We start from the raw sequence: 21,851 nt of genomic DNA, 5'->3' as shown, positions 1-21,851 counted from the left end.
GGGGATCGCGGCAATCAGAAGGCACCTTCCAAGAACCAACCACACCTTTCGTTTTTCAGGAGCAGCATTGTGACAATGGTGAGGGGAGACATTAATGTATACATCCGTTTGAATAATGGATATTATGGCTTTATGTGCATCTTAATAGTGGATGAGATGCTCATTTCAGTCAAGTGTTTTTGAGGAAAGAGGAAGACTGAACTGTAATTTCGGGGAAAGGAAGTAATGCTTGGCAATGTACTTCTATTTTTTTTCCCCAAAAAGTTGTGTTAATCGAATAAATAATATTTTTTTGCTTTTCTTCAGAATTCAGGGGATGGGGAGCATAGGGTGCAGTCTGCCAGTGGAATCAGTAGGGCAAACAAACTCTGTAGCTCGAAGATGAAACTCAGCTGATTTATGAATGGGATTGTGCGGTATGGTTGCCTGCCACAGCAGGGAATGGATTCGCTGCCCCTGGAGGCAACTTCCCAGTCCTATGCCAACTCCTACGATTATTTAGATCCTCTAGAAATTCTCGCTGAAGCCCTGCAGCAGAAGAGGGAGAAGAAGGGGTTTCAGAGGGTTGTAGAGGAAAGCGGGATGCGGGAGGGAGGAAGTCCTGAGACACAACCATGGGGCACCGGCGCCGTGTCCTTCTCGCTGGTGGCACCGGGAGCCGAGCCGTGAGGGAGCATCGCCAGGGCGCATCCGTGTGCCCGTCGGGGCGACCGCAGCCCTGCGGATGCCGGGGCCGCCGCACCACCGGGGCCGCCCCGCGGCGGGCGGGCCTCCCCCGCCGCCTCGCTGCCTCCTCCTCCTCCTGCAGCCGCCGCCGGCGGCCCCGTCCCCGCCGCCCCCCTCACCTCAGCCGCCCCCTCTGTCTGGCTCCCCCGCGCCGTCTGGCGGCCCCCCCCCGCCCGGCCCCGCCGCGCTTCTCGCGAGAGCTGGGCATGCCGCCGATGCCGCCGCCGCCGCCGCCGCCGCGGAGGGGGAGACACGCGGGGGGAGCCGGTGACGTCGGGAGTTTTCCTGAAAGTCAATAACGAGCCCGGCGGAGGCGGCGGGAGGAGCCGACAGCGGGGCCCGGCCGGCTCCGGGGTGAGTGCGCCGGGGGGAGCCGCCGCCGCCGCCGCCCTCCTCCTGACCCCCGCGCGTCGATGCCGCCGCGGCCGCGCTGCCCGCCCGGGCGGCTCCGTGCGTAGCGGGGCGCGCGGCTCCATGTAGCCGGGGGGGGGCCGGGGCCGCCTCCTGCCGCCCCCGCGGAGCCGCCGGGGACCGCCGCCGAGCCCGGCGGGGGGACGGGGGAGGAGGAGGAGGCGGCAGCGGCGCCCTCCTCCCCTTCTCCCCCCGGAGCCGGAGCCGCCGCCGCCGCCGCCGCCCTCCGGCTCCGCAGCAGCGCCCGCGGCGCCGCCGCCGCCTCTGCAGGTACGGGGCGGGAGGGGCCGGGCGGCGGCGGGGCGGGAGGGGCGGGAGGGGAGGGAGCGAGGAGGCGGGCGGGGAGCGGGGGGGAGGCGGGGAGGGGGCGCGGGGCGGCGGCGCGGCCGGGCCTGGCCCGGGGCTGGGGGGGACCGGGGGCGGGGGTCCCCCCCCGGGCGGTGCGGGCGTTATGTAACGGGGGGGGGGGGGGGGGTGTCGGGCAGGGCGCGCCCCCGGCGGGAACGAGCGCAGACCGCCCGTTATCCCCCCCCCAACGTTTTTTTTTCCCCCCCGCGGGAGCGCGCCGGGGTTGACTGCGGCGCGGGGGTCTGGCAGCCCCGCCGCGTGCCCGCGCGGGTGCGCGTGCCCGCGCCGCCCGGGTGATGCCGCCGCTGGCGGCTCCTGCCTGCGAGTAAAAAACCGGCCGCCGCCCCCAACCCTCCTCCTCCTCCTCCTCCTCCTCCTCCTCCCGCACCAGCCATCATGGAGGCCGCCGCGCACATGCCGAGCAAGTTGACGCGCGGCGGGGGCGCGCCCCGCACGTGCTGCACCCCCCCCATGTCGCCGGGGCGCGCGCCACGCGTGTCGCAGCGTGTCGCGATGGGGTGGTGGTGGGGGGGGACTGCTGTCGCCGTGTCCCGTCCGCAGGGTCCGGCGGCGGTCGGGGAGGGGAGGGGAGCGCAGCGGCGGCGCGGTTGCTGCTGGTTCCCTACCCACAGCCTTCCACGCTGGGTTATCTAACGGGGTTAGGCTAACAGAAAAAAGAAAAAAAAAAAAAGCCCAAATCCTGGGCTTGTGCGGCTGGTAGGGAGTAAACAAGTGCATTGCTCCTCACCTTCATTCTATATTTTTAATGTAATTATCAATTGGTTGGCTACTTGGATATATCTACAAGATCTCGTTTTTATTTTTATGAAAATACGCCTACGGCTCGACTCGGTAACTTCTCCTTAAGAATTTCTCTTCGAAAACCCCAGTGCCCCAGGTACCTCCATCACCACCCTTTCCCAGGAATGAAGGAACTCGCAGCAGCTCTTCTACCACTGTTTGTTTAGGACCTACCCAAAACTTGGTGAATAGGCAGACGTACTTCCCCATACCTCACCACATTCTGTACATAGCAATCAGTTTCCCAAGGCAAGAGGCATGCAATGAGAGGTCCTGAACTTCTGAGAAAGGACTTCTTCAGCGTGACCTTGTTGTTTTGCAAGCTTCTGTAGACAAATGTGAAAAGCGTGTACGTGAAATAGGAAAGAAAGCTTATTTTGGGCTTTTAAAGGTAAAGCGTACAACTCAAGAGCCCGCCTCTAGGACTGTTTTTTTTGCTGTCTGTTTGTTTTTATGGCAGGAGCCGTTAAGTTGACCCCAATATCGCTAATTGGATGGATTGCTAATTATAGCCCACGGGGATCTATTTGGTTGGATGTGACCAGTCAGTCAAGTTCAAATGAGAGCCAAAGAAAACTGTAGAGAATAAGAAAATCCCATTTCCTGGAAAGCCTTTGTATTGTATTTTGATAACTCATTTTCCTCTAATGTAAATGTTTGGTGTATGCACACACACACACAGGTAACACCAGTGAAACTCCTCTTTGAGGCGGTCGATGCTGTGGTGCGTTCCTGCCTCCTCTAGCTAGGTTGCCTTACCATCAGCAGCCCTTCAGCTTCATGGGCAGCTTCATAGAAAGTTGTATTTCAGCATCGTGCTCCCTCACTTGTTTGGCAGTTTGGGGGAAGATGATGCCTGGTTAAACAACGTGCTGCTGCTCTACGGGAAGCCCATGAGAAATCTGACACATACGGTTTTTATCTTGCCCCAGTTGAAGCAGATACAGTGTTAAGGCTGCAATGGCATTAACTTGTACTAGAAAATGTTGACATCTTGACACTGGAGCAAATGCTTTGTGGAAGGAAGGATAATAGTGGTGTTTTTTCTTTAGCTTACCCCAAAACCGCTGGAGCTCTGCTATTTGTTTGCAACCCAAGCTTCTGTTGCAGATGTTCCCAGAAAACCGTATCTCCGACTTCCGACTTCAGTTTGAAACAGCATGTGTCTGAAGTTTGTATAATAAACTGAGGCATCCTTCAGACTACTTGGAATTTGTCTGCCACTGGTTTTATTTAGTCTCCTTTCACTTTCCGTGTGCAAATCAAATTTTCCCAATTTAAAGAGAGAGTCATTTCTAGACCCAAGAAACTTTTTTTTTTTTTTTTTTTGTGAAATAACTTTGAAATACTCGATTGCTTTGGAAGGTATGACACCATTATTGCAGTAGTTCAAATGTTAAAATACATTGAAATTTCTGTGCGTTCTTAGTGTAAAGAAGATACAGTTTCTAATAAATGCATTTGGTTGGAATTTCATTTTGTGCTGCTAATTCAGCAGGAGAGGTTGACTTGGGTGTTGGAAGTCTAACTTTGGTGGCCATCTTTGGTGGCTTTGGCACGATGCTAGTTTAACCAACACTGGAGAGTGGGAGGACCTTGAAATACACGGAGTGAAAAACTGTCTTGTAGTGTACTTTCCATTTTGATATGGTTAATGCGTAAATGGAGTTGCTTTAAAAAGAAACACACCAGACTGTAGCTGCTGCTTAGTATGGGTGTTAGTTGTCCCAAGTCACTAGCACTGTGTGGCCCAAAGCCCTCTGGTTTGTTTTTCCCAGGTAATAAAGTAAGCCTTCTGTTCAAAATGTGCACCTGCTCCCTTTGTGAGAATATTGATGATTCAAAGAGAGTGGAACAGTTAAATGTGTGCATTCCTGAGTTTTATTTACCTTTAAAATGTCACTTTTGTTTCCAATATTTGTATGAAATGTACCACCACTTGTAAGATTGCCCTTCATTCTAGAGCGTTAGATTGGCTCTCATTCTGTTAGGATATGCCTACCAAGGAATCACGGTGGGGACGGAGGTTACTGTCTAGTGCAGCAGGTCCATCAGGGCGCGTGGCACTGCTCGTAAAAGCAGGGGATCTTTGGGATGAGGAGCCTCGTGTCTGCTAGTATGTTGCCTCCTGGTTACATGGAAGGGCAGCTCTGGATGTTGCAAATTCTCATTGGTAAATCTGTGGGCACTTGTTGCTCCTCTTTGCAACAGGTTGGCAGGCTATATAGAAGACTCTTTTCTAAGCAGTAGTTGCATAGTAAATGGAAAAGCTTATTCAAGTGTTTTACAAATCTATTAAAGCCAGAGAAACAAATGAAACTACTGAACGGCAAAGTTAACTTGTTAGTGCTTTGTGTGGTGTCAAATCATCTTTAAAGTTCTGGTTTGTGTTTTCTTCTGGGCTACTTGTATGAAGCAGATTCAGGGCTGCTTATATGAAGAGAAAATTATAAATGAAACTTGTTTAGTTGAATCACTAATATATACTAATAAAAAACTTGCAGAAAATGCAAGGCTGTAGTAATAGATGGTATGGCATTTGTCCTTATCCTGTAGCTCTACATCAAGTATGGCAATTGAAGTAGTTTTGGCACATGTGATGGATTCCAAGCAGATTCTTTTTGTCTTTGTTATTTATAGGTGTTGTTCAGGTATATTAGGAAGCTGTGGCAAAGTTGATACTTACCAAAAAAAAAAGTTACAAATATCATTAAATGTTCTTGTCAAGGAGAGGAAGCATTTTTGTACTGTGTATAGAAAGATGTTTGCTTTTGGTCATTTTAAATATTTCTCAGATTTTTGATATTAGTGTCAACATTGACTATGTTTAGATTAAATAATTTCTTATGTCTTGTGTCCATCTTGAGCGACCCTATTTTTCCACATGTTTCTATGCGAGTGTCTAGGTGTGAGTCCTATTGATCAAAAAGAGTATTAAGAACAAGTTCTCACCCTGTGAATTTTTCTGGAATATCCTGACTAAAGAGCAGCAATAATTCCCTTAAGAATGCAGGCAGGACCTCGGTGTTTCATACATGTGGCTGAATGACACGATAGCACTGTTTGTCAGATGTTACTGCACTGTGTGTGTGATGAAGTTATTTGAATGCATCCCACAGTAGGGGCACAGGTGAAGAGCCTGGTTCAGCTTTACTGAGATCAATAAGGTCTTGCTACTAGGTGTGGGGTGGCAGTGCCTAGAGGTCAAAAGCTTCTCTTGCAGGTGGTTTAACCCCACAAAAGTAATGCAGTATTTCTTGGTGGAGTCTCAGCAGGCTTTCAAAACAATTTCTACCAACAAAAGGTTTTTTTTTTTTTTTTTTTTTTCCCCTGAGTGTTTAGTGTGCTTCCTGGGATATGTGATTGGTACGACTTGTCTTGTGTTTTTCTAGCCTTAAATGTGTCCAAGCGACAAGATGCTTTTGAAAAATGAACAGTCTTCATTTATGGTTGTAGAGAATTCATTCTGTGCTTAGGAAATTCAGATCTCAAGTTGATGAGAATAATGCTTGTTGAAGATGAACAAGCAAATCCAAAAGGTTTAGATTAGAAGTTGGAGTGTGGTTCTGGTCATGCTGCAGGTGGCAGAATTAGTAAGTTCAGCAATTTCTGATAGCTATGTGGGAAAGAATCACTTTTTCAAGCAATTCAGAATTTAATTTGTACAATACCCAAATAATAAATAAATCCTAATTTAGGAGTTTGAACAAAAGTCTTTTGGTAGACATGTCATTGAACTTTTTCCATCTTGTATATTAATAGTTTGAGAGCACATTTTTTATTTCAGTACTTTCCTTTTCTCATTACTCATGGTACTTTGCTTATTTCTGACTTTTATTGTCTTAATTCTTTGTGGCTTCAACTGTGTGCTTGGCACTGTGTATGCACTATGGTGCTGTGCTCCACAAAAGTTACTATCTTACCAAGAATCAAACATATGAACTTAATGAAGCTCTATTTTGTATCTCTTAGATATCTTTTAACCTATCTCATTTCAGAATGTATGGGAATTTCTTGGTTCTATGACCTTTTGCAAATTAGACAACCTGTTTCAGGGTATTACAGACTTAAAAATCCAATTTATTTTGTTTTCAGAATATTAAACTTGAGTTTAATTTTGTTTGGTAGCTTGAGACATTACTAAACTATTTTTTTAAGAGTGAAGGAGCTTCATCTTGAAATGGCAAGAAAGAGTATTCCTATGTTAATCCTCAGCAAGTTAAATTTATCATATTTTGAAGTGTTGAGTGAAATATGGCTGTCATAGTTAATATACTCAACTAGTCCTTAATTTGAGTTCTTTTAAGTCTCAAAACTCTCCCAAGTTCGTTATCTGAGTAACTTTTTCTTTAATGTATAACATTAGCCCTCCATTCACATTTACTGCTTTAAATATATTCTTTGGTTGAATTTCAGACCTGTATTCTCATACATTTTATTTTCTCACTCTCCTGTCTTATTTTCAGTTATTTTTTTTTTTCTGACTGGGGGAGAGAAAAGATCAAAGCATTTTTGTCAATAAAAACAATGCAAACAATGGGTTGTTATTTTTTTCATGTGGGATTCTAGAGAAACAATTTAGCTACTGTTAGAAACTTCCTTTATACCTTGGTAAACAAAGACGGGGTGGGTTTGTTCACCTTACCTTAATTGTACCTTTGTCCCTTAAAATAGCTTAATTTGTCATTCTAATATGAAAAAGAATACAGGATTATAGTTTCTTTATTGGCAAATTACTCTGTTGTAAAATCTAACTGAAACATATAACTTAACATATTAATATTTCAGTGTGACTGCAGTCACAACTGAACTTATCTGAAGTCTCTAACTCGCTTATCTAAACATGTATGAGTTATGTGCAGCTTTTTGACATACTGTAAGTGAAGATAGAAGACTGAAAATATTAAGGGAAAAAGCATACATATAAGTGTGCTTTAAAAAGACCTATTTATCTTTTCTAAGTATCTTGTTTTTCCTTACCACAAAGCGTAAATATTGCTATTTCTGTTATCCTCCTTCTAATTCCAAGTCAAGGCTTATGAAATAAAGTTGTCAGGAATAATTTTTAATATCAATATTCTTAATGACATTGAGACTTTTAGTGCAGAATACAATTCAAAAAAATGTTTGCAATGCCTGCTGCAGAGATATCTTGGATTTTTTTTTTTATATTTGTTGTAAAATTTGTAAAATAGGAACATTTAAAATTAGAATTATTTAGGGGTATGCTTAAGTGTCTTAACTGTGCATACAGTAAAGATTTTATAATTTAGAATGTACTTAGAATGTTTGTTGGTTTTTATTTTGTTTTCTGTATTGTAAAACCAGTTAATGTTTTGTTTTGTGATTTTTTTGTTTGTTGTTTAGAAGTTCTTTTAAGTTGAACGTAAACTGTCTGCCTGCAGGTTCCTTTTTCTCAATCTAAGTAGTGATAGTATTTAAATTAATCAGTCCTCCTGAGACCATAAAGAGGGACATAATCCAACTGCACTGTTTTTGAAGTATAACCAAAATTGCAGAATATGTAGTTTGTAGAAGCCTGTATAATACACTACTTTTTAGATAAGTCACTGAACTGGATGTGATTCTTCCATTAGTAATACAGGTTAATTTAATTTAGGAAGTTTTGTAACAATCTCTGTTCTGCAGCATAGTCCTTTGTGTAATTTTTGATGCTGTGCAATGTATCCTCTAATTGTTTGACCAGACTGTCAGATAAACAACTTGGGTAGGGGAAGAGGATATGGATGCATTTTTCGTATAAATAAAACTTGAATCTCAACTTTACATCCTAAAGAGAACTCTGTTTTTAGTTTGGAGCCTTAACTTTTTAATTTCTTACTTTGTGATTACAAACAGTACTGAAGACTGCTACAGTCTGTTTGGTTGCGTTGGAGGATTCAAACTTTGGAGGATTTGAGGATTGATTCCTAAGAACTTGATCTGGGAAAAAAAAAAAGCCCCTAAAGCAGAGAAACAAACATGGGTATGATGATAGCCACTAGAGGATGACTGACTAAGAGCTGTTTTTTTTTTTTTTTATTAGTATGTGTTTTGTGTGTGCAAACATATAATTTTTCAGTGTACCTTTCTGAGAAATGAGGTAAAGATGAGGAGATTTGGCTCTGATTATGTTGAAGACCAAGGAATCTCAGTGAAGTCAGGCAAAGAGAAAGATTGACTTTGACACCATCCTCTCTCCCCACTTCCCCAAAGCATTTTATTAAACAAATGGTTACTTGAAAAAGGTAAAATGGCAGTTCCCTGATACATTTAGATTTATATAATCACTGGGTTGCAAAAGGTACGTGAAGTTGTAAGGGTAGTCATTGGAAGAGGTGAAGCTGATCCTGTTGGTATTCTCTCTGGTAGCTTAAGTTGGTAAATGTGAGAGTATCTGTTTTTTCTCAGCTCCAAAATTGTTGAAAGTAGGAGCTTCTGTTTATGAAAGTTCTTACAACAGAGACCTGAATCATACAATTTACACTGAATTTATGGGCACTGTCTTCTGTACTCAGCTGTCTCTTGTCACTGGGGAAATGGGAGGATGCCCAGATTCCAAGGGAGTGTTGTCTGCTCTTACGAGTCTTGATGATTATTCACTTGCACATAGTGGTTGTTAAGTGTAGACCTGAAACACTGTTCTTGCTCCTTCTGCTTGGAAGGAAAATATTTCCTTCTTCCCATCCGCTGAGTCTGCGGAGGTGCCTGACTGCTGCAATGGGCATGAGTGCCTCATTTAATTCAAAAATACAAGTTGAGAAAAGGTGTCTTCTCCCTACTGAATAGTCCATTGCTTCTTTTAAGGGTAGGTCCTATAGTTCCTAGGCGACAGCAGCATGAAACGAACTGTTTCTTTATATTGCTGTTAGTCTCAAAGTTCAAGATGAAAACTGAGAATGTGTTGGTTTTTCACCACACTTTGGGAAAACCGTGAGTCTCGGTAGGATCATGTAGATCATGTAGGAGCATGTAGAAGTTTCTGTTTGATCTTTGCTCAGAAAGATGTCCTTGCGACCATTACAGCTAGGAACTTAGAATTCTTTGTAGTATTAGTCCTTCAGAAGTGCGCTGAATTGTTCCACGTAATGCCAAAATGCGGCTTAATAGTTTTCCAAAGAGGAAAGAAAAAAATTTACCTTTTTTTACAAGATCCAAAAATAAATGCAGACATTTCGTTCTTGTAACTGGTCATGATGGAGTAAATTGTCATAACTGCACCACAAAGCACACAGATAATAGGTTCTTGTATTTATTATGCATATTCATGACTGACTGATACATTGTGCAAAATACATACGATGTAGTATTGGAAAATTACCTCTTAAAAGTTCTGTTTGATAAAGTGGAAAAGAAAAAAGAAAAAGCAATACAACCCGTTCTTCAGTTGTTGGAACATAAATAAAAACATAACTTAGGTTTTTCTCTGTAGGAAGCAGCTGGAATGCAAAACATCCTCAGCTTCAGTTCTTACACATTTTTTCCCCATTCTATCTTATAGCAACAGGGGAAACTGTAATATTTACTCTGTAACAGCTGCTGAAACTTGAAGTGCATCGGGAGAGCAGAGTTGATGGCTAATGAGTATTTAAGCTCTGTGCAGGCTGTGTAGCATGAACGTTTCTGTAGGTTTTCTTGAAATAGTTGGACTGTAGATGGAATGCTATTCTCTTATGAGAGTTCTCTTTCCATATGTTGTAGAGAACTCCTTTATGCCTGTAGAAATGCACCAGTGCATCTCCAGGGTGAAGGTTTCTGTATGTCTGTTTTTCATTAAGGTCAGTTTTCGTCACAGTAGGTAATTTTCAAGTGTGTTGCTGGATGACTTTCTGAGTGAATGAATGTAGCTTCTAGAAAGCCTCAAAGGAATTTAATAAGGGATAATACTACAGATGCTTACAAATGGCTTCTTGAAAGTGTAGTGTGAATGTATAACCTTTATTTTCATTAGTCTTTTAATGCTTCGATTTATCTTCTACAGTTTCCTGTGTAATTCAGATTGACTTTTAATTACCCATTAAGGGAGTGATCACTATAACCATTATGTCTGCATACAACTGTTGATAATTTTACTTAAGTTGTTTCTGGTAGCACTGTGAAATTGAAACGGAGATAATTTGGTTAGTTTTGTCACCATATTTATCTGATTTTTGCATTTTGGAATTTTTATTTGAAATTCGGTGTAGTAATATGTGGAAGGAGTAGGATGCTGTCTTACAGGCATGCATTTGAGGTTATTGGGACACAGGCGGAGATAAAAATCAGTCATAGATCAGATTTTGATTAAATAACACTAACTTAATCATGATCAGTGGATAAATAGGGAGCTTTAAGCATAAATTCATTCATTAAAACTATATGTCTACAGAAATCATGGACTTAAAGACCAGTATGTGGGCAGACAAGATCATTGCTACTTAGTGCAGAAGTTCATTTCTTACAGCTTAGTCTGTACCAATAAAAATAAATTATTGCACTTTTCATAAGAACACATCAACATTGGGAACTGCATTAGATTAACAGATAGGATAAAACAAATCACAGCATATGCCGGCCCAAGCTAAGTATTTTGCTTATTTTGTCTTTATAGTTGAAAAAAGTTGCCTGTGATCATCTGTTAAGGAATGCACTGGAAGTCTTGTAGGAATGTCAAACCGAAGTTGGGTGTTGGGATACTGATGTGCTTGCTTGTGCATCACAGAACAGCTGTTATACATCAGTGTTTTTTGACGCTCCCCCCTGGTTCTGTAAAGATGTGTTTGCTCGTAGTAGGAACTGATACCGTGCTGCCCTCATCCTGGAAGGCAGAACTGGAACCTGTGTCAGCTGCATGCCTCAGTGTCTCTCTGTCCGGGCACAGCTGTTGGGCTTGCTTATCACTGGATTGAAGAGCACAAACAAAAGCTCTGATAGAGTATGACCCAGAAAATAACTCTCTAACTAGTGAGGTAAAGGCTATGGAAAGACATGCTTGTTGTGTTTATTTCTGCCATGCTGACTTACCTAGTAATGCAAAGTCTAACCAGTTAAAGCTAAATAGGTGAACTGGCACTACCAAAGCCGTCTCCTGTCCTTCCAAAACCTTGTATGTAACATTTTCTTTTAATTCTTGTAATAACATGAAGGTATATAAGTCTGAAGGCAGTGTGCATTTACATAAACAGAGGTGTCTGATGTCCTTTTAGACACAGTGGGGCGTGATGCTGGTGCAAAAGGGTGTGCATCGCCTACATGGGACTTCCTGTCGTATCTGCCAGTGCCAAGGGATGTCACAGAGGCAATGCTTTCAATATAATTTAAACTTTGCACTACTAAATTATTCAATGTTGCAGTTTTTAATTTTAAGTACCTGAATTTCTCTATGTTTTTGAGAAAACAAGTGAACGCAAAACTGTAAAATGAATACACCCTCAGTATTTCTGAGTTGTGCTGTGCTGCATTATTTGTTGCATGCCACTTGAAAAAATGTTCATACCAAGTTTTATTTGGCACAGCACAGCATCCATACAGAAGTAGCCTTCCATCTAGCTGCTGCATGGTGCAAATACACATTTTTAAAATGACAAATAAGAAATAACCTGCGCATGTATAATGGTTCAGTTTTTACCCTGTTCTTGGTTGGATTAGAACAGCTTATTTCCCAGTCCATGCTCCTCCATTCATTCATTGCGCAGGCTGCTTTTAGGACAATAGTATTTCTTCCTATTGCATGTTTACATTTGTTGGTCAGTACACTAAATGGATGTGTATGTGCTGGATTTTATAGTACTAAACTGGGCTGTGTGTCCCTGCTCCATGCTAGCAGTGTGTACAGGTGTGCTCCTGTGTGAACAGCCACACAGGGCAGAAGGGTGTTCCTCCACCATTACAGAAAACCCTTTCCTAGATTGGCATGATTTGGCTGTTCCTCTTTGTTTTGAAGGATGGAGGGGAAAGGCAGTCTGCTGGCAAAAGGAGACCTCTCCTGCCCTCTGACTTCTCTTCCTACTTGGTTACAGTGCTATTATCTCTTCTTCACAGCTTGTTGGTAGTCTGGGAGTGAGGTGGTTGGAAGGGAGGGCTGTGGCTTCTGGGACCGGCGTGTCCTGTTGTAGGGCTGGCCTCCTTCCGCCCCCCGCAAGCTTTTTTTCTTCTTTGTAGGGAAGAGAGCACTCTTGTCACTGCCTGGCTTAAAGCCCTGAGAGAACATGCACTCCTTCTTTTCATAAACTAAACTGTGGCTTTTTTGGTTAATTTGCACTCCTAAAAAGTTGCTTCTCTGTTCACATACTTGTCAGTGCTGCTGTTTCTAAAAACTTAGAGGTTTGTACTGGCTATCATGTAGTTATAGTGGAAGTAGGAAGAATGGTATATTTCTGTAGCCTTTACTATTTCTTTTTCTTCCTTTTTTTTTTTTTAATTAATTGAAACATTTTGAAAAAAATAACTGCATGGCTGGTGAACTGCTTAATACAGATTTTAACAGTTAAGCATTATAGGTATGGTTATCATCATAAGGCTTTGGTTTTAAGTGCCTTTACAGAACCTTTCCTTCCATTTCCTTTCACTCTTGATCTGATCAATGCAGTCTTACTAATAGAATCACTTACCAATTGCATGGATTCTGACAAATGGGGGAATGGTGAAAGATACTGTGGCTTCAAAGCTGGACCTGTGAAGCAGTACTGGCACCGTTTCATTTAACAGCATCCTGTGCATCAGTACAAGGAATTTTATTGTGTGCGTTTTATAATAGTGCCACGTGACTTAAAATGTAACACATTCTGGTTCTGTTAAGTAGCAAGGTGTTCATGGAAAATGTGCTGTAAGACTATAGAAATATGATTCCGTTATATGGTTAATTAAAAAAAAAGCAGATTTTTAATATGAGCTCAGTCAGTGGAAGACATCAACAAAGACTTTTTTTGTTGGCTGTCAAATGAGAAAAAACAGAAAAGACTTAAATTCTTTCTCTAATATTTCCTTCCAGGGTGACTCATCAGTAGAAATTGGGAAGAGCAGCAGAAGAGAAGCCAAACAGACAAGCTGATAACTCAAAGAAATACTCTTTTGAGTCGGGGGTTCAGAGTGGAGCCATCATGAGCGATGTTACCATTGTGAAGGAAGGCTGGGTTCAGAAGAGGGGTAAGTTCTACCTCTTAATGCAAAGTTCTTGTGCTGTGTAGCAGGCTGTGCGCAGTGGCATTGTACAGTTACGCTGGGAGCATTCTTGATTTATTTTCTAGTCTGCAGCAAGCTAATCTGACCATATGGAATTAATGGCCATTAAGGCCTGGGTCATGTTAATACTTAACCCTCAGCACTGCCCCTATTTTACGTGGGTAACTGACAGTAAGGAGGAAGCTGGACTTGGTAATTCACACTTAACCTTGCTGCTGCAGCTCCTGTCACCCCTGTATCAGACTAAGTAGGCGGTGGTGGCAGCTCTTAGAAGTAGAAATAGAGGTGCACAGTTGAAGGTTGCATAGAAGCTGTTGTGGGTGCAATACTTCGTGTAACTTCCTCAATGCCAATATGTGGCTCAGCTTATATTACATACTCAAGTAGTCCGTGTAAAATCAATATACTACTTGTGTAAAGCTCAGCATATATCTAATTACTCTGCAGACCTGGAAGCCATATGATTAAAGAGTATGTTCCTAATTATAAGCCAGTCTAAAGTAGTATTTTCTGTTACAGTTAAATTCCTGTGAATTCTTGAGATGTCACTTCATAATCTGTCACCATGTGATTTGCAAATTTGGGAATGTTGCTGTATGTTACGTTTTGAATGGGAAACCTCTAGAAATAGATGGCATTTGCACCATGTAATGGACTTTGAATGAAATCTTCCATAATTCATGCTGCTTTGCTTTGGGTTGTGGTGTTGCACAAGATTATTTCCAAAAGAACGTCATCTCTCTTGCAGAGAGAAGGTGATCTGGATTACAGGGTGATGTATGCCACAAGCTTCTGTGATTCTAGCCCAGAAGGACTTAGACTTGAATAGTGTGAACAAAATTGCCGTTTAATTTAAAAAGAAATACTTTGTTTCATTAGCAGCATGCAAAGACAAAGATCATTATTAGCTTTCTTATTGTAGATTGACATTAAATGTTAAAGAAGCCAAGAGAATGAGAGAAATTTATTATTCTGTTATTACTCCTGCATAACTGTATTTCGGTATTTCATTGTGGGTATTGCAGATGAAAATGGGCTAACCTACAAGAAGCTTAAGGCCTGCTTCCCGTTTTGGAGTATATATTTTTTGTATATAACAAATCAAATTTTGCATGGCAGGAGCTATTTAAAATTTTTAATTGTTTCTCCTTCCCAACTTGTTGCTTGCTCTGTTTGGTTATCTGATTTCCCTTGTTGTTTATTTCACATAATTTCCTTCAAGCATATTATAAAATGATTAGGGTGATTCAAATAGTTCTCTCTTACATAATGTCATATAAATTGCTCATTCTTACTAAAATGCGATATCAACTGTGATATGCATTAATGACTGAGGTCCAGAAAAGGATTATAGTTTTGTACAGTGAAACTAAATGTCTTAGTGAATATTTGAAAATCTGAAATGTAAAAGTTTTCCCTCTCATGCTGTTTTGCTAATCTATTAATTAAAGAAAAGCTGATGGATTTTGCATTTTGATGTCAGTTTTGATAGGTATTTTATTTTCAAAGACACTTCATGACATGCATTTTTTCCCTCATTTTAATGAACTTTGAGTGAATGTATGGTTGTTTTGTTCCTTCTTGCTATGGGTAACATTGTGTGTGTGTGTGTGTGTGTGTGTGTGTTTTTCTATGCTTTCTAATATTTTCCTAAATTTTCTATGACTTATTACAGTTGTTGGTGAATTAAAGTGTTTGTTTTGCTTCTGAAAAGAAGAAAAGTGTAGCAGGGTTTTTCAATGTCAAAGATTTGTAAGCGTTTAATTCAATGGTTATACGTTTCATGTAATTACAGATTCTACCCTGACCTTGCTCTGGAGACAGAGTTGCTAAGCACTTTTGTTATTGTTGCCAAGGAAAAGTATCTGAACTTAATCTAAACTCTGGAAGTTGGAATTTGTCTGTGCTAAGTGTACACTTTGTCAGCTGAATATTCTCTCTCTGTACCAAAAGGCATGGTGGGATTGGTTAAAGTTGCACTGCTTCTGCAAGCTATAACGCTGTTACAGTTTTAAAGGCTGTTCCCTAATCATCCCTACTTAACACTTCTTGCTTCAGTTCTCCGAGTGGTTTTGGTATGTACAAACTAGGTTCCTCCTGGAGGAAAGCAGTGTGGAATCTCCTTTCCAGGTATGCACCGAGTAAATTCCAGCCCCTAGCTGAGGCATAAAGGTACAAACCAACAGGTGGTGCTTTGGAAAGCCCTAAGCCATGTGCATGGTGTAACGTTCCTTTTGAGGCACCAGACTGAATTTAACTTGAAATAGACTTGTAAACCCTATACGCTGTAAAAGCAGGGGCCTGGGCACCAGCTGTTTCAGTTGACTGATCTGCTTCTATTATGCCGAATTACTTGGTCATGTGGATATAGCCTGGGACCTTTAAAATCTATTGCCTTCAGCAGTCAGGGTGGTGATATGAGTCAGGGTGGTTTGTGATGTAAGGAAAAGAACAGAGCAATCTCTTGCTGCAATTTGGAGCCCAGTCAAAGAGTATGAGGATGACTTGAAAGTACGGGGATGAAGTAGAGTTTTGAAGAGCCAGCTAATGAGATAGTTCCTTTAACTCACCTATATGGCCTGAGTATAGCAATGAGATGGGAGGAGTAAAAGTTGAGCTGGGGATCTTTAAGTTGAAGCAGAGATAGAGGCTGGGGAAGAGGGAGTCTTGTTAGTGCAGGATATTGTGATTCTTAATGGCTGTGAAATGCACTGAGAAAATGTTTGCTTTATTATCCTTTGTGCTGTATCCATGTCAATAATAGAGGGCTGACAGTTGTACATTTGTAAGTCTTTAACCCTGCTCTTGAGCATGAAGAGTCAATGTGATTCTAGGTGATTAGCCTCAATGTGCTGTTGTTCTGTGAACGCTTAAATGACCAAGCTGTTAAAGTATTCCTATTTTAAAATAGTTCAGCACACGAAGTAAAGAAATGTCAGAATTAAGTTTACTTAATTAAGGATGGTCATATTTAGGCCTTAAGCAGTCTTCACAAGAAGATGTTTCCGTGCGGTGAGAGTAGATGACACTGAGGAAAGGTAAGCTGTTATGTGAGCTTAGGTGAGCAAAAGGTGACAGGCAGAAGGTGAGAACTTCAGATGATAGAAGGAAGTGAAACCCAAGATGAAGCCAAGCCTGAGAAGCTCAGCGAACCTCAGGAGCTGTTAGGTCCCATGTCACAGGTGAAAGGAGACCCTGAAGCATGGTGGCTGGGCCTGCCTGAGCAGGTGCTGTAGTCCAGTGAGAGCAGAGCCAGAGAGTAAACTAGTTGGTGATGAGGGCTTGGTACCTAGCTGCACTCATGGCATTTGCAAAGTGAAGTGGGTGTTACTTTGGTCTGGCTTTGAACTGCTTCTGTGCCCCATTAGCAGTGGTAGTGCTCCGGGGTCCATCTTGTGGTTCACTTTCATTTGAAAGGAGCCAGGTTTGTGCACTACCAGACTGCATCATTCAGCAAAGTGCATTAGCTGGGGTGATAAGAAATTTTGTTCTCCTTGTCTGAAGTACTAATGCAGATGTACCCTGTGAGACATCACAACTTGTCTGAGCAAGAGGCAGATGTATGACTTCAATGGTTTTGAGTTTTCTGCTGGAGTTTTTTGGAGGGAGTCTCCGCTCAGTCAAGAGAGCAGCAGGAATCCTTTTTGTACAGACGGTCTTGTGTTTGTCTGTGACTTGCTGTCTCGGATCTAGTGATAAGAACCAACCATCTCACGGCCTTGTGTGCCTGCACTGCTGGAAAGATAATGTTGCAATTTACTGGCCCAGTGTGTTTTGTTTCAGAGAGGATAATCATTTTTGTTTCTTTTCTCTGTTTTCCCACTATTCCTGTGGCCAGATTAGAATACAGATGTGTTGTCTTCCTTTGTGAGTGTCCGTTTTAAATGACATCAATGTTCTTTTCTTCTAATGCATATAGGTGAAAGGGATGTGATTTTGATGAAGAATCTGAAATAGACTGATCCAAACCTTGCTGGTGACACGCAGAAGTTATAACATGTATTTAATATTCATGCAGTTAGTGTAAGGGCTCTGTGGAAATTGCTGAAATTACTTTTCCATTTTGGATTTGCTTATGTGCACAATGTTTTGCACAGTGTCTTTTCAAATTATTGTAAGATTTAGTATTTTTAATTTTACTGAAAGCAAATTGAATGTCTTACAAAGCGGGGATATATTTTGAATGTATCAGTTTGGAAACAGCTTTTTTTTTTAAATGGATGAACATGTTTAATATGATTAGAGCATATCATTACAAAAGAGGTTTTTATGCATATAATTCAGGTGATTTTTTTTCTTGAAAGCTAGTTTTACAGCTTGTAGAGCTGACCTTGTCTGTGGTCTATAATAGTCACAACAATTAGATTTAACAATCATTAATAACTATGCTTAATTGCAACCTAATTTCTTTATATATAACCTGTGCACAAGATTTCAATTAGTTTAAACATATGAAAAGTTTTAAGAGTCTGTGTTACCATGTTATTAAAAGATCATTTGGGACAAAGGAAAAATTGACACAGACGCTAACTTTTTAAAGGACCCAGTTTTAAATTTAACATGTCAACTAACTTTATTTTGTGTGTATGTTGAAAGAGTAACGATTTTTCATTGGAGAAGAGTATATCTAATGTGTATTACGTAACAAGAAGGCTAAATCATTAGTGAAAGGCAAAACAAAATGTTGTCAGTTTAAGTCTGTCCTTCTATTGTACTTCAATTACCAGGCCTCTATTGGACTTCTGCATTCAGGTGTGCTAATTAGATAATGCTGTTTGTCATGGCCATGTTTACCTTGCTTTATTAGATATTTTTACGCAAATTATTTGGAATAGATAATGAATCTGACTTGTCTGTGGGGGTGACATTAATCTCAATTTTTCACGTCCTCATTTTATCTTGCAACATTCATATCAAGTACAGAAGTACTAGTTTACCAATTTTATAGAGAGGGAACTGAAGTACAAAGTTGCTGTAACTTAACCATGATAACGTAAGAAGTTTGATATAATGAGATGACAGTAAAAAACAGATGTTGTGAAACTTTCCTGTAATGAGTTTGTCCTGTAATGATTGCATCACTTGAAATACTGTAATATCTTTTTCACTCAAATGCTATTTATTTATTTATTAAGAAAATACAGCTTTTCATAACTTTCTGGTATCTGGAATACAATTACCTGAAGTAATGTTAGTATTTCTAAACTCATAGATTTATAGAATAAGATGTGTTTGATTTATTGTGGTGAGAGATTAATTCAACTGCTGGTTTGTTCTCATTTCTGCAATTTAAGACATGATGCGATCATGTCTTAATCATGTCGAAATCATGGGATTTCACGAAATAACCATGTGGAAAATATTTCATGTTGTTGTATCTACTAATGAGAAGAATAAATAATGTGGTGGAATAAATCTGTTGTTCCAGGTAGGAATCGAATTGATCTTTCAAGTTTGAATTGTTTACAGCTTTACAGTAACTAGTCTTCTATACTCCCCCCTCCCTCCCCCAAATCCTGAAAAAGCACTAAGTAAATTAATAGACAATGGGGTTTGCAGTTGAATCAAGACCAAAAATATGTTAATTTTGGAAATACACATGAGATCTTGAATTCATGTGGTATGTTTTTTTTTTGGGTGGGGGCAGGAATGCCTTGATTGAAAAAATAATCTCAGAAGTTATGGTACTAATTGAATGTTATTCACAACCTGTCAGAAATCTTGTTTGCAGATTGTCTGAATTATTTGAGTAGTTTAACACACCTCTAACAAAGACAAATTTAAATAGACTGTCTTGAACATCTGCTACAGAAAGTAGAAGAAATTCAAACTATTTTTTCTAATTGTCTTAGCAAATAGTAGTTTTAGGTAAAATCTTCATTGATGAACAACTTGAAACTAAGTAAGTCTTTAAAGTTCCATTAAAACTTTTTTTTTAATGTTCTGGTTTTAATATAACTGTAATATGGCCTTTTCTCATTTCTAAATCATTTTACAGTTGAGATTCTGATTGGTAAAAATTATCCTCCTCTGGAGCTGTATTGTAGATGGTAGTGGCTAAAATTCTGTGCATGTTCTTCGATTAACTATATTAGTTCCCACTAATAATACATTAGATAGAAGATGCAATAATATGTTCAGAGGGAGAAAGGTGTTATCCTGTGTTTAAGAGGATATTATTAGTGTGTAACAATCATGGGAGCATCAACATGTTTGACCTTGGTGCTACTGATTTTCAGATGTTTTTTGCAAAGTTGAAAGATTCAATACCCAAACTGAATCCCTGTTATTCCCATTCTTCTGGTGGTTGGTAAAGCATGTTTCTGGGCTTATCACCTTGGTCTTTGTGGTGGGGGGAAGAGGAAAAGGGAGAAATCATTTGGCCTCTCATGTGTCCTGAGATTTATGGTGGAAAAGTGCTTCTTCTATTCTGACAACAGGTTGCTTGTTACACAGAAAAACACCTAGGCAGCATTTTTTTGGAGCGTTCTGGATAGATTTGCATTATATTTTCTTGTATTCCTGTTCCAGTTCCTATGTAGTGAATGCTGCTGTAGTGTTTGTGTTCTGAATCTTTTCTCCAGTCACTTGTATTCCTTCCAGTTTGTTACCCATGAGAGCAATACTTTCCAAGAAGCAAGGTTAATGGTCTTGGTTGCAGGGACTGGAAAGCAAGGCTCTAACAATTCAGTGTCCTTTTTCTACTTGCAGCTCTCGCGGTCTGGCAGTGCTGCATGACCAGCAGATGTTGGAAGTATGCTGTCAGGGAGGACTTTGAGGAACTGTTACTCTAATACATGTTCTTTATTAAGTAAAACTTTTTTTTTTTTTTTTTTGAGCTTGAATAGTCACTTTACCTAATGCTTTCGGCATCCTGTAGTCTGCTGATGAAACTTAAATCCATTTGTGTTTATGCCACTTTCACATTAAGATTTCATTCTTGTCGGAACTTGCTTGTAATAAAAGAGTTTCTGATAGTTCACTAGAAGTCTTTTTCCCTCAATATACCTACGTGCCAGTCCAACAAATGTTTCTCCCAGTCCTTTTATTTCAAAGGCAATCCATGTATCCTTTCCTCTTGCCTCAGCTGGGAGGATCAGTTTATGCCTCTGTGGGACGCGCTCCTCTTATACTACCCTGCTATAGTTGTCAGAAACATTAATGAGGTCAACAGCTGTGACTTGAAGCTAGGTCCTGAAGGAGTTTTAGGGCTGGAGGGAGAAATCAAAGGTCTAGAGCACAAATATCAAAGAGACAATTGAGACTGCAAATTGAGATACTGAAAAGTCAGATTTGGGAAGAGATCAGGCTAGTGATGATTGAGAGAGTGAGTAGAAGGTGGAGGACAAGAGAAGAAGGTTTTGTAACTGCTCAACCTCTGTCTTGGTTGCTTTTTGTTTTCTCAGAGGTAGTATTGACCCTTCGTGAACATCTGTGCAATCTATTGGCAAAATAAGGTTTTCTTCCCCAGCAAATATGGAAGGTGATGGTAATGGCTGGGATTTATTCAGCCACAAACTTACTGAGAGCTGACTGATCTTTTCCAAACTGCAGGCAAAAAAAACAGCGTTGCTCCATTTCAGCATCATAGACCTTACTTGCAGTGTGTGGGAAGGATTTCCTGGGTCTTGGGGTAGGTCTCCATTAGCACATAATACAGCACAATAGGAGGTACTCACAAGCTGTCTGGACACAGTCTTGGGCAACCTGTTGGAGCAGGGGCTTGGACCTCCAGAGGTCCCTTCCAACCTCAGCCTTCTGTCATTCTGTGGATCTGTCGAGTGGAGCAGCTAGTGCTTAGATTTTGATGTCTGTGTTGTTCATGTTTCCAGCGCTTTGGTTTGGACTCATTGTCATGTCTGTTCCTGTGCTTTTAGCAGTGAGAATGTATTAAGTGCAGTCCTGGTGTAAGCCAGAGCTTGTAATAGTTGGTAATTCAGAGATTTGCTTCAGATGTGTACTCCCTATCTGTAAAGCAGATGGACCTTCAGTCTCATTTTTTCCAGCCCTCTTCAGTACCATCTCTAGCTGTGTCCTGGGTACTCTGTGCTTTTTATTGGTATTATTATCATATACTGTTTATAATAAATATTATTTTATGGTATCATTGATAATTTCCCTTGCAAATCAGGGCAGTGCTAGCCTACTTTTTAGTAAGCTAACTTTAGTGAGCTAACTACATTTCTTTGTAATTGGATCCTTATCATCAGACTGATGTCCAGTTTACCATAAATTCTGAATTTATTAGTTTGCTTTCTTATAGAGTGCTTTCTCAAGAGTGGCAGGGAAATAGGAGATGAATGTATCTGATACCAGCACACAGATAAGAAAATGCTTGCTCCTTTCCAGTTAGATTTGGAAATTCATTTGTGAAATGTTGGGGGGTAGTCTTCACAATAATATTT

At 40.9% G+C, this 21,851-nt stretch overlaps 1 protein-coding gene across 3 annotated transcripts in view; it reads left to right on the top strand.

Moving 5' to 3' along the window:
• Positions 1-927: 927 nt before the first annotated feature.
• The window catches only part of AKT3 (AKT serine/threonine kinase 3), a 152,122-nt gene continuing 131,198 nt past the window's right edge, over positions 928-21,851 (top strand). The window contains exons 1-2 of one of the 3 annotated variants that reach the window (XM_040553563.1): positions 928-1,080; positions 13,256-13,410. In XM_040553563.1, the coding sequence (XP_040409497.1) occupies positions 13,365-13,410 (46 nt within the window). In that variant the 5' untranslated portion in view covers positions 928-1,080; positions 13,256-13,364. Of the gene's footprint in view, positions 1,081-1,344; positions 1,408-13,255; positions 13,411-21,851 lie in introns of those variants that run through there. The other 2 variants (XM_040553564.1, XM_040553565.1) reach the window with 2 other exon arrangements.

This window comes from Cygnus olor, chromosome 3, assembly GCF_009769625.2.
Source record: "Cygnus olor isolate bCygOlo1 chromosome 3, bCygOlo1.pri.v2, whole genome shotgun sequence".
Classification (NCBI taxonomy): domain Eukaryota; kingdom Metazoa; phylum Chordata; class Aves; order Anseriformes; family Anatidae; genus Cygnus; species Cygnus olor.
The sequence above is the reverse complement of the archived record's forward strand: the minus strand, read 5'-3'. Positions and strand labels throughout refer to the sequence as shown.